Source organism: Convolutriloba macropyga, chromosome 8 (genome assembly GCF_964194025.1).
Source record: "Convolutriloba macropyga chromosome 8, txConMacr16.3, whole genome shotgun sequence".
In the NCBI taxonomy this organism is placed as follows: Eukaryota; Metazoa; Xenacoelomorpha; order Acoela; family Convolutidae; genus Convolutriloba; species Convolutriloba macropyga.
The window spans coordinates 11,533,235-11,551,631 of NC_134475.1; the positions used below are offsets into that span (position 1 = coordinate 11,533,235).

The 18,397-nt window shown below is 35.1% G+C and overlaps 1 protein-coding gene across 2 annotated transcripts in view; it reads left to right on the forward strand.

The window, feature by feature from the left end:
• The window catches only part of LOC142344461 (uncharacterized), a 94,369-nt gene that overhangs the window by 3,841 nt on the left and 72,131 nt on the right, over window positions 1-18,397 (forward strand). For both annotated transcript variants that reach the window (XM_075396120.1, XM_075396121.1), the window contains exons 2-4: window positions 2,793-2,871; window positions 9,524-9,820; window positions 14,629-15,443. In XM_075396120.1, coding sequence (XP_075252235.1) covers window positions 2,793-2,871; window positions 9,524-9,820; window positions 14,629-15,443 — 1,191 coding nt within the window. The remainder of the gene's footprint in view (window positions 1-2,792; window positions 2,872-9,523; window positions 9,821-14,628; window positions 15,444-18,397) is intronic.

The following is an 18,397-nucleotide window of genomic DNA, read 5'->3' on the forward strand; positions in this document are numbered from 1 at the left end:
AAGATAGATTTGCACGTTGTTTGCATTTGTTTCTTCGACTTTTGAAACGGGGGTGACGTAAGCAAGCTTGAGGTCATTAAGTAACAGAGTAGTGTTATACGTTAGCATTTAAAGCTTTCTTACACAGAAGGTGCTAAAGCGAATGTAAATGCAAGATTTCAAAGTAAATAGGTCTGTTTTTGAGTCCCAATTGATTTTTCTTCGAAGATTTCCTTGACTTTATCGGTTTGTTGCCAAATTGTTCTTTTTATTTGACGTCCTTTATTGTTTGTATAGATTTAGTTTGATTGAATATTTTTTGGTAGTGTTTTGGAAGCGTATGTTTTGTCAGTGCTAACTTTAAGACCGATAATTTTGTTTTTGTTGGTCATTTGTTATTTTGAAATTATTTCGGAGTTTGGTGTTCTTTATAATTGTGAGAGGCCGTTAAAGTTCTTTAAAGGTTAAAACTGGTATTCCTGATAGGTATTAGATTCACAATATGGTCTTGAAAACAAAACATAAAGAACGTCAAGAAACTTATAAGTAATATTAAATAAGTTAGCAGTGTTTTCCTTTATCAATGGTAGTCTCATAGGGCTCCACTAGGGTTATTGTTAGCAAGTCATGTTATTTTATTTGTTGAGGCATTGGGAAAAAGCTGTATTTGTAGGACATCAAAATTCAAAATTTGATGAAATCATTTGTGAGTTTTACAATTTCACAAAAATTAATATTGGTTAATTTTTTTTATTTTTTTTCGCGTGGAGCACCAGAAAATTTCTGTAGCTTCATTCGTTTTGTAATGTTATGGTCAAAATTTTATCGTTGTTTGTACTAACTATTTTGGTCCTGTTCGTTTTATGGTATTTTTTGCCTTCATTGATTTTTCGTTTGACATTAAAACCAAATGAATACAGTTTACTTGTTAATTTCTGTTATTAGAAACTAGTGAATCGTGTTTTATGTCATTGACTCCTTTCAATTGTCAGTAGTGATTCTAAGCTCGCCCCTCCATCATTTTTTTTTTGCTTTCAATTGATAATGTTGGTCTTCAATTTTATATCACAGATTTTTTTTTCAAGTTTTCCCTATTCTTTTTTTCAACCTTTTTTAAGTTCTTCGCGAGTTGCTATTTCACTTGCATTGGCTATGGAAGAATTAGATCACTCTTTTCTGAAAATTTGCACTTTTTAGAGGCTAGTGTTTTCTATTGCATTAGAAAAATGAATATTGGATTTGGATCTTTTAATCTTTTAGCCGTCGTCCTTCCTTTTATGTTCTTCCTATATCTGCGTTGAGAGGTTATTCAGCTCTTTGGATGCTATTTAAGCAGTTGTTCTGCTGTTTTTTGTTTTCTTGTGTGAATTTATTTTACTGCTTAAATTGCTGGACACCGCAAATTTCGAAACAGTTTTTTCTTAAAAACCTTTTTAGTTTTTCTGGCCCTCTTTTTGCAAATTCGTAAATCTATTTTATCACGTATTACGCGATATCTGACGTTGTGTGCGTGTCTCTCTCTCTCTGTGTGCGTGTGTGTGTGTGTGTGTGTTTAATGACGTGATAGTGCACATAAATGAGTATACCCTGTATGCTTATCTCTGTTTACTTCGATTATTCTTAAGCTTCACATTCCACTTTAAGATCTTTCTGATATTTTTTTCGAAAGCTGCATCAATCAATTTAAATTATTTTTTCGTTCAGTATAATTTCAGTTGAATTAGTATAAATAGAAATTGAAACAAAAATACATAATATTCAGATTATAGCTAATGATTTTAATGGCTTCGCTAATTTGTGTTTTCACAGTGTTTGTAATTTTTTGCTCGTAATTTGTTCAGTATTGTTTATCGTTGCCCATTTTTGATCTATTAATGACATTCTTATGCGTGAAAAAAAAGCCAACTGCAATTTACATCAATAGTTCGACTTTTTTACCCGCTTCCCTATTTTTGGATTGTCGCATTTTAATTATTTCAGAATTCACATTGACACTTAACGTAAGTCTTTAGTGTCTCTGTTTCACTGTTTATCATATTTGGCGCTGCATGTTATTTCAATTCTCTTTAGTATGAACCTAGATAAGGTGGAACTTCATAAAGATCTTACCGGGCTTTCGTTGCCCCCTCCCCCTCCCCCGGAAGTGTTTTTCCCCCCGCGCCCCAAATACAAATTTTACGGTGCTATATAGGTGGTTACTATTTAAACAACACGTGATACTGGGGTTGTAAAATTCATACGCCCTCTAAGCTGGGGGGAGGGAGCGGGGGAGGGGCAAAAGAAGAGATACGGATTTAACGCTAGACACAAATTTCAATAACTCTTGTTAACATCCTCTTATTTGTACTCATTTGTTAATGGTTGCTTTGTTTTTCTTGCGTGAATTTTGTGAGATATTTATAAAAGACGATGTATTCGGTGGGCCGATGTTTTATTTGGGAGCTAGCTAATGCAAGCAAAGGATACTAGCTAAACCTTGTTTGGGTGAGTTTTCACGATAGTTTTATTCTGCATGCTTTTTTCAGTTTACGATTTCACCAAAAATGGGTCGATGTTTCTTAACAGATTAATGTAAGAAATGCGGTAAATTGCGGTGGAAAAAAAATTGCGCAATAACTTTAGATTTTTTAGCAGTAAACATAGTTGTAAAAATGCTTAAAAGGTCAAGCCTTACAACAGTTTAACCGCATTCACATAAATGTTTACTATTTCTGGCAATTTTTATAGCCGAAACTTTGACTGAAACATCTTCTGTTATGAACACTGGTAATTGACGTAATAATAACATTTAGCATTCGGGGTTATTTTTTCAGGTGACTGAGGGTACAACTGCTCTTCACTGTGCTGTTAAATTCGCCCAATTGGCCACGATTGAATTTTTGCTCAAAAATGGTTAGTACTATCAGATCGGATCTATCCCCCCCTCGCGCATCCCTCACTCAGCCAGAGTCGTTCGTGTATCATCCTAATGTAAATTTGCGTTATTATAGAGCACGCTATTATGCAAAAAAGAACTTGCGATGGGGGGGGGGGTTGAGGATGGGTTGAGGAGTTAGTTTGAAATATGATATAAAATATTGGTGCAAATTGTTTTGACTCGATGTTATGCATTATTTCCCTCTTCACCCCTTTTTCCATTTCACCCCGATTTTAATTTTTTTGTAAAACTGGCACAACCCAGTCCCAATTAACAAAATATTCACAAAAAAGGAGAGAATCCCAACCAACAACCTGAATGAAAGTTTGTCACGCACGCCAATTGACAGACATCCCTCGAGTTGTTTATCGAATTTCATGCCACTGAGCTAATTTTAAGCTGATTAGAACTCTGTTTTTGTCCAATATAATTTTTTTCAGCAATTTTTTGAGTAAATCTTAATTTTCGTCATTTATACAGAATACAGTCAGAATTTCATTTTTAATTTTGGACTCCAACTGTTTTATCTGCTTTCTTTGAATCCGAGTTGAAGAATTCCTCCTACCGAAAGTGAATATTATACATTTTTTGCCGTTCAAAAACTTTGAGTTATTCTTTCAGATTATGAGGTTCAGGAAATCATAAGTGATCTGTGTATGAATAATAAAAAATATGCAAATCACATGTGACGTAGTATGATTATTAAGAATCACATATGATCTAGTATGAGTGAAACAAAGTGGCGTAATAGGTGACTCAGGGACTAGTTTATCTCCGATTGTTTTGTGAAGACACGGTCATGACAACAAATCGGACAAAAACTAATGGCAAATAAACAAAATACACAAAAAAATTTTACAACACAACGTGCAACTTACCTTAAATAGAAAAAACGTTGCTCATCCAAACAGCAGATTACGAATTGGTCTGTAGATATTTAGCACAAAAATTATTTGAGAACTAGGCCACTCTAAATAAAGTAAAGCTAAAATTTTCTATGTATTTCTATGAAATTCTGAAAAAAAACATAAAACACAAATTTTTTTAAATCACAGAATTAAGTGTGATGTATAAAGATTATCAGTTGAACACAATTTTAATTTTATTAACTTTTTGCTAATGAAAGATTTATTTTTCTAAGCTGGCAAACGCCACCAAGAAATCAAAATGGCCAACCAAGAGAACTTTACTACAGGAAATATTTCCGAACTGAAACAAATTATTGAAAAACTTACAAATACTGTAACAAAGCAAAACCTAGTCATACAAAATCTTACGGATCGTCTCGAAAAACTTGAGAATAACCAAATTAATTCAGAAAACAACATTTATCAGTTAGAAAAACGATTAACAGCAGTAGAAAGATATCAAAACAGACCGTTTCTTATTTTTACTAACATCGACATCCCAGCTGATGGTAAGGTACTCGCACCAATTTTACAAATAGTAAACAACATCTTACAGGTTAGTTTGAATCCCGACGAAATCTCGATTGCCCACCCACTAAAAAATGGAAACATTGCGCCTATTATTGTTCAATTTTTGTATTTGCAACAGAGGGACATAATTCTGAAACGTGCTTCATGGTTACGAGGTCTGAGAAATTCGATGGGGAATCCTATTTTCATTCATGAACGACTGGCGAAAAAAGATGTTATCTTTGAAAAAAAGCTCGAGAACTGGACATTCACTATAGGATTAAGAAATCACACTTATGGGCTTTTGATGGTGAAAGATATCAACCAGTTGATGACATCAGCGAGCTACCGGATTATCAAAGGAGACAACAAAAGAGTTTGCAAACTGTACAAAATGGTACTCCATTCATGAATAACAAAAGAACCTATGCTTTTTCGCCTGATATGGACGCAACAAACAATGGAAATGATATACCAATGAACAAAAAACAAAATATGTACGGTGTTTCATTTCAGCAAAACAAAAGTTATGCATCAAAAAACTAACATTCACAGTCTTGCTTGTTAATATCCGGTCTCTAAACAAACACCTTGAGGAACTTCAGGTTTTTTTGCAAACATTTGAGTCCCTACCAACTGTGATTTGCCTTGTTGAAACCTGGATACAAGAGGGTTCTCATGAAGAACACTTCAATATATCAGGTTATCAGAAAATAATTGCTAAAAACAGGGTGGGAATTGGTGGAGGAGTAGCCATGTTTTGCAGGGAGGATATTCTTCTGTTAGATAGCTTTCCAACGAACTATGATGAGAGCATAGGTATAAAAATTAGAACAAATAACGAAAACTATACTTTGATTACATACTATGTTCCCCCTGGGTTCAATAAAAATCAGTTCTTGACTGAATTTGACAGCTATCTTGAGACTATGGTGGATGCGAACCAAAATCTTATTATATGTGGAGACCTCAATATAGATCAGCTATCTCTGACTCCAATAAAAAAGCGATTTGAAGATGTTATCTCTAGTAACGGTATAAACCTAATGGATTCGGGTATAACTAGAGAAACGTCGACAACAAAATCATCCCTCGATTTATTTCTGACAAATATCAACAAAAATATATGCATAGTAAATTCTATCAGTTTCGACATGACAGATCATTATCCAGTATTTTTCAGTTTAACAAAAAGTATGATTAAACCCAAGATAAAAGCGTCTAAACGTCGCAGTATGTCTGCCTTCAACAACAAAATACTGTTTGAAAAATACAAAAAGGAACTGGAAAACAATTTAATCATATTTCAGAACAACAATACGGATCAATCTTTCAACGCATTTTGTAACTGTTTACATTTTGTAGTCGACAAACACCAGCCTTTGGTTGAAATAAAACAAAAGAAAAATAGGAATCAATGGGTCAAAAATCGAATAAAAAATCTTTTTGCGAAGAGAAACAATGCAAGAACAAAATGGTTGAGAACACAAAACAACATCGATAAAAATAGATATCTTCAACTGAAAAGCAAGAGCACTCAAATCATGAACGACACAAAAAAACTTTTCATACAAAACAAAATTCAAAATTGTGGTAGGGACTCAAGGAAAATGTACAAAATAATAAACAAATTGATAGGCAGGAACAGAAGAAGTGATGTTAGTTATAACCTTGTTTTCAATAATATTGGAACTGATGACCCCAGTAGTATAGCTGATTATTTCAATGAACATTTTGTAAATGTTGCAGATGAAATAGTAAGCAAATTACCTCAAGTAAGCTTTCCTTCATCTAATTATGCTGAAGAACAATCTATGATGCTACATGAAACAAATTTAGTAGAAGTGCTTTCACAAATAGCCAGCCTACAAAATTCTTTTGCGCATGGTGTGGATCTGATCACTAACACCTTCATTAAGAGATTTGATAGAACTTTAGCCCCATTTTTAGTTAATTATATCAACGAATCTTTTTTGAGCGGAGTTTTCCCAAATAGACTAAAACGAGCAACTATCCAACCGCATTTCAAAACGGGATCCAAAACTGATGCCAAAAACTATCGACCAATTTCAATTTTGCCGTCTTTTGGAAAAGTATTTGAAAAAATTATGAAAATAAAAATTCTCAACTACATAGAGAAATTCAAAATTCTTGGTGAAAATCAGTTTGGTTTCCGTAATCGGAGATCAACAGTTGATGCACTCGTAAATGTAGTGGAAAATATAAGGTTGGAAAAAGAAAAAGGGAACAATAGCACCACGGTCTTCCTAGATTTGAAAAAGGCATTCGACACTGTTGATCACTCGCTGTTGTTGAAAAAATTAGAAAACTTTGGAATTAGGGGTCAGGTTTTAAGCTGGTTTTCTTCATATCTCAAATCAAGAACACAGTGTGTTATATGGAAAAATAGAATATCGAAAGAACTAATAGTAAAAAATGGAGATCCTCAAGGTTCTGTTCTGGGTCCTGTATTATTTATACTGTACTTTTATGACTTTGTGGACGCTTGTAAATTATCCACTCCGTATTTTTTTGCCGATGATACCAGCCTCCTTTTCAAAAGCAGACCAACCTATGAAGAATTAATTACTGAAATTCATTCAGTTTCACATTGGCTACATCAAAATAAATTGGATTTAAACGAGTCAAAAACTTTTGTAATGAATTTTTTTGAAACTAAGGCAAACACAAACATTCAAAACTGCCCAGTTCAGAAGTGCAATACCTACAAATATCTAGGAGTAATTTTAGACGCGAATTTAACTTTCGAAAAACATGTGGAATCCATTTGTTTAAAATTAAAGAAGTGGATCGGAATAATTGCAAGGCTAAGGAGAACTTGCAGTCGCAACACCGTTTTGATGTTCTACAAAACTACAGTGGTACCAATTTTTGAGTATGGACTTCTTATTTATGGTGGAACAACGTTGAATAAGCTTCAAAAAATTGAACGGTTACAAAAGAAAATTTTGAGAATTGTCTTTAGAATGAAACCAAGTGACTCCATCTTTGATACTTTATTCGAGTTCAAAATTTTGACAATTTGTGAATTGTACATAAAACATCTGCTTTCATTCAGCCTTAAATCATACTTTGGGTTACATTCAAACAAAATGATGAATGAGATTTTGACCGCAAATCAAAATTTTTCGTACAATACTCGCTCGAAAACCACTCGCATTATACAAACAAAAACGTCAAAAAGAATTTCAACTCGGACATCTCTGGGTTATCGCGGTAGAATTTTGATAAATTTTCTACTGAAACAAAAAATACTACCTCAGCTTGAAGAAGAGACCATGTCCTGTATAAAAGTTAAAAAACTAGTCAATGCACTTCAATATAGCTTGATCATTCAAAACGATACGTTAAAAAAACTTGTTTTTAAATAAAATCTGGGCGCTTTATTAAGATACGTTAGTATTTGCAAGCGTCCACTCCTGATGAAATTTTGGATTTATGGATTTTTCATAGTGGATTCTGCTGTATCCACAACTTCTGCGTGCTTTATAAATTAACAGGAGAAATTCAAATTCAATTCAATTCACCATATTACAGAGATATAGGTGACGTGATTCTGTTTGAAGTAACTCAGAGCGTCTGGCGTTCATCGAGAATTGCGTGGTGGTTTGAGATATCAATTCAAAATTTAAAACAATCTCTGTAAAATATTGTAATCTTGTTTGAAACACGCAACGCGTCTTGTTGAAAATCTCGAAAGTTCACGGATGTCAATTTCTGGCTATGTATATAGAAATTTCTGGCATTCTAATTTCTGGCAATCCAGAATGTCGAAATCCTGTGCCTGAACAATCTTGCACGTGCATGTTTCGATTGACGAGGAGTCACTTGATATTATTTGAGCCGTTAGATTAATTGAAAGCTTTTCAGGCTTTTCTCCGATAAGTCCAATTAGAAACTTCAAAAGTTCTTTCTCCAGATTTGTAGGCTGAAGCTATTTGAATTGCATTGTGTCATATATTGTAATGAAAAAACCCAGAACGAATAAATGAATTCTCAATAGACATGGGTGAGATCATTTACAATCTAATAAATTACACTTATCAAGATTTGGATGTAAGACTAGTTCACATTGTAATGCCTAGTGGGCAGTGGCTCTGCCTAAGCAGCCCGTGGGACTTGATATGAAGCCATCCCACGGAACATGGAATCAACATATTCTTTAAAGTATTGTAAAACTTGTAATACTGCAGATTTGTAATCGGATTATCAAACAAAAACATCAAATGCAATTAATTGGGTATCATGGAAAGGCGCTAGTTGAGAAAAAACCGGTAGGAAATCGTCGGCGTCGTCGGCTTTTTTCTCGCCAAAAAGGACGATAGCCCTCATCGTTTTTAGTCGGTAGTCGGCATCATCGCTTTTGCTTGGTGTTTAATATAAGACCAATTCGGTATCGTCGTTATTAATTGTAAGACAAATTCGGTAATAACGTTTTTTTAGACGTAAGACAGATTCGGTATCGTTGAGAAAAACACCATGAAATTTTATCTTCTGGGTTTTAAAAGCAGATTAGTCCAGCAGACAGAACCAAAAACTTTCTGAAAGTTATGTTTCAAACGTAACCAACCGTCAAAAACTCTGCTTGTACACTAAAAGAAAGTATGTCAAAACTCACTGAATGTGAAATATTCAACAAAACTCTCATCAATGTTTAACAGGTATGTTAGAATTTTGAGTTCAAAAAGAACCAAAAAATTCATATTCGTTTTGTTAGTTTTGTTCATATTCATGTTCGTTCTGTCAAAAAATCCTATGGAAAAATAGACAATTCTTTACGTCTAAAACCAAACATATCGACGGTCTGTTACGCTTCAATACCGAACATATCGAAGCTTATAAAACCGAACATACCGAATCTCTCTTGCTTCCAAAACCGACTATACCAAATCCTTCTAATGTTTGAAACCGAAAAAAAACGAACAAACCGACCCTACCGACACTTTCTTGAGTTTGAAACTGAACTTACCAAAGATTTTTTGAACATATTTTTGTCCATTTTATTCGGTCTTCTGAACTAGGTGGGCATGAGAGTGATTCATGTAACCAATTTTCAAACCCTTTTTTATTAAGGCGGGTGGGGAGGAGGTTCATTAGTTGAGGTGAACAGAATTAGAATCTTTCAACGACAGATTGAATCATTATTATGGACATTAAGCTGTGTGGCGAACAAATTGTGTCTCTTTAGGAGCAAGAACAAATGTTAAAGACAGCGGTGGCAAATCAGTTGAAGGGATCTTATGGGGGGAATCTGCACCTTCTGACAAACTGAATGAAAAGATCAAACAGACAATAACAAAATGCAAGCAACAGAATACAACGCAAGAAGATCTCCCTGATCGGAAACTGTATCCAAGTTTGACGGTGGAATTGGGTTTGGACCCCAATAGAAATCATCCCACGGAAGGAGAGGAAGAGATCCAGGGTGATGACAGCCCAGAAGCGACAGAGGAGGTCGTAGGAACGAAGTCTGAAAATGCCGAGGGTGAGTGGAAATGTTTTGCAACTTTGGGCTCAGTACAGAAAGCCTTAGAGCCAAAAACTCTCATTCTGCTATAAATTGCTCTCAAACGAAGTTTTTAGAAATTATATTAGTCCTGTCTGTGTATGTGATTTTTCGTTTGATCAATTTCTCATCTGATAGTTTCATCGCTGAGCATTTCTCTCAAAGCCTCACGCCTTACTAGTCTCTAAGCATGCGATTGGCTAAAATTATTGAGGAGACAAAAATTTAGAGTGTAAAAGTTATTAGAGGTTTAACCAACCCCCCCCCCCCCCCCCCCCTCCAGTCACTCCCAGTCGTCCACCCCTTCACAACATCACTCCACATGTAACCACGCACGCTTAACCCTCCCACCTCTTCAACCAGTCAATTAAGCTTAAGCTAGCCTTGTAGTATTGCTAATTGGATAACTGCCGCCGCAATTACCGATACTACAGAGTCTTTATAATTATTTAACCGTCGACTTTGTGAACACTTTAGACTTAGTATAAACTGACGGAATAATAAGAGAGAGCTATGCTGCGTGAAATGTGTTGAGTGAAAGAATACATTATTCATGGCCAAATACTGCTGTGTATTATTTAATACACTATTGAATGGGCTATGGCGGCTGATTTACTGACTGCGCTATTGATACGCGTACTAAGTGAAGGATACTGAAGCTATCCAGGCCGCTCTTCAGAGCAGCAAGTCCGAAACGAATATATGACTAAAGACGAAAAAGAGTCGGCTCCACGAATGACCCAGCATTAATTCGGAGCTATTCATAAGCCTCGTGATTTTTTTAGTTGTGTTGACTAAAGTTTAAACACAAACGAGCCTAGAGCTTGCTGTTGATGGAAATCAGTATCTCAACTCAACCAGCGCGCCTTAAGCCGCTTTTTTCTGGAACATTTTTTTTTCTCTCTCTCTCTATCTCTCTCTGCTCTAAGAGCAAAAACTCTACCCCTCCGCTAAACTGGAAATATCGCAGCAATTGTAAGTTTACCGAATTTAGAACAAACTAAACTTAGAGTAATATTCATATCCAGCAGTAAAATGGATATAATTTCTTAATTAAGGTTAGATACCCCACCATATTTTCAACGTAGGATTTACCCCCTATTGTGCTCTATCCTTCCTATCTGTTTCTCATTTAACCTTTATATCTAATCAATTTTATTACTAGCAAATAACACATAGGTTTGGAAATTAGAGAAGAACATTGTGAGCAGACAGTGAGACTTATTCTTGCACTTATTTAAGGTCGCTAAAATGATATTGGTTTAGCTCGAGTGTGGTAATTAAGATCAAGCGAATAAAATCCCTACCACATCAGAGTTATAAGCCTCTCTAAGCTGTAGCCGGCTACTAACGAAGCAAAATTCTCGCCATTCGTGTGACAGCAACTCGACCGACGTCAGTCGGTTATGTTTATAATACACGCTAGTGTTACATAACGAAGCTTTCTTACGTTCCAGACCGAACATACCGACGGTATTTTTACGGTAAAAACCCAACATAACGAACATTTCTTGCGTCATTTTTGTTCGGTCTTCTCAACGAGGGGGAATCACACTAAAAGGCCAGGTTAAACTAAGCTAACTCGCTTCAACTAACGGCCGGTGTTCATGGGAACTGTGTCTGTTGATGGGTTAGTGTTGTTTGAGAAATGCTAGCTGCCTTCTTTGCCATTTCAATGTGACTTGTCGCAATTGAAAAAATTTTCATGCATCACTAAATTTAGACATATCGGGTACTTTTCTGTGGCAAAATCATAGTGTCAAATATAAGTTAGTCCAAGTGTGATCAACGATGTCTTGAATTGTAGCCACATACAAGTGGTACCATTTCAGTTTGGAAAAAATGAGTCGTTCAGCTCGCTAGTCGTTCAGTAGGCCTTAAAGCTCTGAAGCAAGACCTCAAGCTCCAAAGTGGAGACAGGAATTTTAATGTTAATGTTCTAGATAAATGAAGATAAACAGATGGAATCGAAAACTCATTGGTAGTGGATTGTGAAATAGAGCGAGGAAAAGTGGTTTGAATGTTATATTGAGGAGAAAATGGTAAGCAGTTGATAGCTATAGTTAGGAAGTACCCGTATGTAAGTATGAAGTAATTTTGAATAGCAATGACCTGTATTGTTCAGAATTTTTTGGCATTTTGCTGAATTATTTGTTGAAAAAATGTACTTTTTTAAAACTAAAAGTGTGCTTTTGAAATGTCATGAATTTATCAAGTTGTTTAAAGGAGTTGCCAACGAAGGTGATCGTCCGATTTGCATTGAGTATTATGAGCATTCCTGACATATTAGAGGCAAAGTATACAGTTGTTAGAGTTGTAATTGTTTACAGTTAGGATGATTAATTGAGCATACTTACGCCAAATTTTGATTCGAATGCTTTCACTGCTCAGTTGTACAATTAATTGTGAGTATTGTAGACAGAGATAAGAGAAAGAAGTACTGAGGAGTATCTTTGACTGGTGAAAGAGAGAAACAGAAATTTTTCTAGTGGAACATTTGGATCTCAGTGCGGAAATTGTAGTTATTGGGTGGGTTAAATCTCTGAAGGAGAACTTAGATGCATATTCGTAATTGGAGTAAAATGAATGAGTTTTCCTCGAACACTGGAAACTATCATTAAAGCTTAGCAACCTTACTGGGAAGTAGAGCTCGTTGAAAATGTCGAGTAAAAACAATTGTGTGAGGATTGATATAGGCAGACAGACTTTGCAATTTATATGGATTAATTATGAATCATTAGTTTGTATTAGACAAAAGACTTTTTTCTGTTTATTGAATTGATTCAAACATCTGTTTGTGGCCCTAACTTCGCTAGTTGAGGATCTAAATTTTGATCAATCAGGGTGAAAACCTTACCTCCAGAGCAGATCAAAACTGGAGCAGAGTAAATTCAGGGAAACTCTCAGTGCTGGATTGGAGTCTAATCAAGTCACTTTTTACGTTTGACAGAGTAGAATTATGCGGTTACCCTTGACAGAAGAGCTCCCAGAGTAGCCCTATTCTGGGTTATCCTTGACAGAGCTGGGATCAGAGCAGGCCTACTATGAAACTATTCTAAAGAGGAAGATCCCAAAGTACGACTACAATTCTCAGAGTAGCTTGTTCTGGGATCTCTTTTACTAGGTCAACCTCAGAATAAGGTTACAATGATTCATTATTTGTTGAGATCTTATACTGGAGAATTTTGCTAGGACTTCATTGTGATATAGCTTTTAGAATAGTTTCAGAAATAATGGGAATAGTTTGGAATAGTTTTCGAATAACAAAAGATTTAGACCTGACATTCATCAAATATCTCTTACAGGTCAGTTGGAGTTTTTCTTGTCCCATAATTGTTCTTTTAATTTTTCAATCAAAATTTCGAAGTAATTTGCGAGGTATGCGGATATTTTGATATTTTTACCGAGAGATGTTCATGCTGCCAAGAGGCAACAAAGAAGCAGCATTCTGATCAGAGATACATATAGAGTTTGATGGCTGTAATCAGAACCAAAGGGTCCTGCTGATAGATTAAGCGGAAAATTTGAGTAACATGACGGTTAATATGGAAAAATGTCCAAGATCATCCATTGAGTCAGAAATATGCACTAATGGTACACTAAATTTTTTTCGTAGCAGTTGGGTTTTTTTTGCATTTGCAATTCTTTTATAATGGTCTTTTCTTCAGACGATACACTTCTTTAACACTTCAATCATCAATTTTTATGAAATGAATATATTATGGCAAAATTAATGAAATTGGTTCATAGTGAAAATCATTCACTTATCGTACTTTTTCGAGCGAAATTGAGTCTGATCAGAGGTGTTTTCGAGCGCAAAGTTTAGCGCACAATAATCTAATCAGAAATGATTTTGAGCGCACAACGGCGGACAACGGTTTTGTTCTGGGCCATAGTCTCACAATTTTCTGGACAATGGTGTGATTTCAGGCAGATCAGAGGTCATTTCCGTCTGGCAAGGTCTGATCAGAGACAATTTCGAGCGCTTTGGACTGTGATGGTCTGATCTGAGGTTACTTTCTTCTGGAAGGGTCTGATCAGAGGTCACTTCCGGATGGCACCTCAACCTGGGACCCGCTCACCTTGCGACCCGTGCGGTTTTACTCTGCTAAATCCGTAGTAGTCCGTAGTAGTTTTTCTTCTGTGATCAACTCTCTCAAGACAGACTCCAGAGTAGACCTGCTCTGATTTCTATTCTTTCAAGGCAAATTCCTGAGTAGACCTACTCTGTGTTCTACTCTATTAAGACAAGACCCAGAGTTGAGAGGTCTCATACTCTGGGGGAGCTCTGTTCCAGTTCTGATAGCGCACCTAACGCTGGAATTACCCTGCTCCAGCTCAGATCTACTCTGGAGGTTCGGTACGGGAAGTTTTCAAACGAGAGAGAAATATTTAGGGACCAAAGAAGAACACTCCGTAGAACAACAGGAACGACTAATTAAAATTTGGTTAATTTTGATACAGTTTTTGGTGTCGGCCAGTACCCAGTTATTAGCCTGTTAACGACAAGAAACAAAAAATATACAGGCTTGACCTTGGTATTCAGAAAAAGACATTCGGATATAATTAGGCAACATTTTGCAGAAGTGATCCGTCACGTTTTTTTTTTGCGCCGGTGATCATATTTTCAAAAGTGAATTATTGTTTGGTGAATATGGTTTCTGGTAGATATCGGAGCAGTTCACGATGCATAACTGTTTTTCGTCACTATGAATAACAAACTATGTCACATTTTTTGAATTTTTGAGAATTTGGGACAATTTATTCATGTGTATTTTGGACTTTAGATGCATTCTACAGTTGCATGGTATCTGGTGATGCAAATCCATCAGTGAATTACGGCCCAATAGATGAGAGTGTAGAAGGCGGAATTGAGTCTACATCAGCCTTAGAGGCTGAAACTGAAGCAACATCTCCCCAGTCGGCACTGGATGCGAAATCTGATGTTAGTGTTGAGGTTATAGACGATGCCGTTGACGAGAGTGGAGATCACAAAATCGTAAATGATGGTCAGATTAACAAAAATGAAGGTCAAGAGAAGGAAATTGAAAGCCCAGCGGTGCAAAGTGAAAATCGCCTGAGCGAAACTGAGCAGCGTCACGTGAACGAAGGTAAAGGTCAAATGGTCGGAGGTGAAGGTCATACGAAGAATGAGGATCGAATGAACAAACATGAAGATCCAATGAACGAAAAAGAAGGTCAAATGGACAATATTGAAGATCAATTGGACGAGAATGAAGGTCAAGTGAACGAAAATGAGGGTCAAATAGAGGAAAGTGGAGGTCAAATGGAGGAAAGTGAAATTCAAATGGACGAAAATGATGGTCAAATGGACAAAAATGAAGGTCAAATGGACGAAGGTGAAGGTCTATTGGCAAACGTTGGAGGTCAAATGAAGGAAAGTGGAGGTCAAATGGACGAAAGAGAAGGTCAGATGGGGGAAAGTGGAGGTAACGAAAATGAAACTGTTAGCCGGGTAAGTGAAAGTGAAGATAACGAAACCGATGACGAAATTGTTCGATCTGAGACAATTGGGGCGCTGATTGTTTCCCTGGCTGAAGAAGAAGACGTTACAGCTCCATGTGTGTCCTCCGAACGAAATGTAAGTCCATTACGTGGCCAATGTCCGAAAAATTGAGTATGCACACTCGATTTTGTCGGGCAATTTCACCAACCCTGTTTGTAAGATTAGAGTTGTAAGCGTGTCTGGAAACGAGTAACACTAGGCTAATTTAGATTAAGCAAGTTTGATGAAAAAATTGCATATTTGTGCAGTCAAATATTGTTCAAAAAGATGAAAATTAAGCAATTCGATTTATAACGTGAGATTCAAAGTTTTGTTTTCGCAATTCGCTTAATCATGCAGTCCTTATTGGCAACGTTTTAGTGTTTTTGTCATCAAATTACTTTACGGCTCATTGCTGAAAATATTGTGATCATTTTTTTAATGGACAAGCTACCGTGAAGTTATGAGTAAAAAACAACAGTTGTGAAAATCTCGAACTTTAAAACTTCTTGCTCAATCATTTTTAAGGCGTTTTTCGGGAATTTTTCAAAACCGAAAGGTCAGGAGATAAAAAGGGTGGATAATTTTTGAAGAAAGTGTAATCGTACGAGAGAAAAAACGGACATAATATTCCGATAAGTTGCCAAAAAGAATACCTCCTGAAACCAGTAAAAGCTTGTCAATTCATTTTGAGAAAAAAATGAACTGATTGGTTTCGTAATTTTCTTTTGCACAAACTTTATGAAGTTTCCGACAATTTCTTCTATTGTGTTATGAATGCTCTCACTGACAAAAGTAAACCCACAAAATGCAGTTTGAAATGGTAAATTCCCTGTTTCTGAAGTCAATTTTAGTCGACATAACTTTGGCTGTTTCCTTTGATTTTCATGTCAGTCGACGCATATTCATCAGAAGGTCAATAGATCTATTGTTGTGTAAAATGACAAGCTTACGTAAAAAAACAATCCGGATTAAAGTCGGCCAATTTTCTATAAGCAGCTGCATTTTGAGTCCAACCTGAAATCTGTTCAACTCGCTCATAAATTTGTCGATTTCACAAAGCAAAAACTTGAAAGATGGCTTGTAATTAAGGAAGCATGAGAAAGTTGAACAGATTTTACGTGGGATTTAAAATACAGCTACATCAGGGAAAAATGGCCAACTCTTATCTGGATTTTTTCTTTAAGTAAGCTTGTCAGCTTTCCCAAAAATTGATCTACTAAACGTCTGATATCTAAAGGAACGGCCAAAAATTTGTTGACTAAACAGGCAATTTAACATGCGAAACTGCATTCTGTGCGTTTACTTTTGTCACTGAGTGTAGTTAACATACAGGAAAGCAAATTTTTCAAAAAAGTATATAGATTTATTGACATTTTGAAAATCTAAAATCAAACAGATAATTATCTGTTCTGAACAGCCTATATGCATTTCGAAAATCATTAGATTAAAAACAAACATGGACTTATACATCGAATTTTAGCAAAGAGCTTATTTGTGGCAATGCCAGTAGATCTGAATTAAGTTTGCCTATTAATAAACACGTATTATCAGCTGTAAAAGTATGTTAATTTGCCGCAGTTCCCGCCCAAATCACAAATCAGAGCCAACCTGTGGTGCGAATCATTTCGGTACTCATTTTAAGGTTATTTAAAAATACAATCCGCGACCAAAAAATATATATTTATCCAAATTTTTGCTGAAAGAGAGAAATAATAAAATGAATTTTGCATTATGTTTGGATTTTTATCTCACCGTCCGCCATAAATTGCACTTACAACAGGAGCACACCTTCTTTTTTTTCAAGTATGTACATTCAGAAGTTTTCCAATATTTTGAGCATTTAAACTATTGAAATCAGCTTTCATCTAACCAGATTCACTAGTGAAAGACACATAAGACACATATTTTTTCAAATAAATCTAAAGTTTTTAATTTTTCATAAAAATTACAGTTTAAAACTATATATGAGAGCACATGGGAAGCTAACTTAGATTTGCAATCATCTGTCAAGCTTTCAAAATTGGTCATCAATCTTTTTCTGAAACAAATGTATGATTGTTTCGAAAAAAAGTTAGGGAAAAAGAACTTTTATTAATTTTTAAAATTTTAAATCCTTTTCGAAAAAACTGCGTTTTAAAAAAATTTTCAGTTAAATGTCGTTCATTTAATCATTGAAATGCTGTGTTGATCACTTCAAGTGTTCAGAAAAGCATGTTATGTCATTTATTTCTCTGTACAGCCTATAATTTGGAATTAATTAACATTTAATATTGACTAAATAAAGGTTTACAAAAACAGAAGTCAAAGATATGTATTGTGACTAAAACTTTTTTATTGAAAAAGCTTGGAATTAGAATTAGTTTTTCTCAAAACTCTGTCTCTAAACTTGTTTTATGACTCTGAAAAATTCATTTAATATTTCAGAAAATATTATTCGTGTTTTTGACTCTTTGTTTTTAAGAAAATTCTTTGGAACGAATTTGATACGAATAGTCCATTTCAAGTTAAAAAGGGTTCAGTAGTTTAATCAAGCTACGCCTTATTTACTTGTCATTCATTGAAAACTTTAAATTTTGTAACTTGTTAAATGACTACAGAAGCATAAGTAGATATTTAAGCTCATAGAATATTTTATTAGTTTTGCAAAAAATTTGTAAATTTTCTAGTTTTTGTCTAACCAAGACGTTTGAAATTTTCATGCGGATGGATGCAAAAACTAGAGAGATTACTGGATCCACATTTTTTGTTTCAAATAAAAAAATTTCTAATAAAAAATGGCTTTCTTATAAATAAGTTAAAATGACAATGCTTTTTATAACTTGATATGTTTAAGCAAAGCAAAATTCATTCGATTAAATATTCTTTGCTGTAAAAATTTTTACGTTTACTTAACCGTGAAAATGAAAATGGGTGAATTTCAACAGGTTTTCTGAAAATTTTATAAATTTCGCATTTTTTGCTCGAGAGTTTTTGGAGAAAAGCCTTGACTTTTTAAACCCTCATACAATGGCGACAAAACTAGAGGCTTTTAGTCACGTCATTCATAT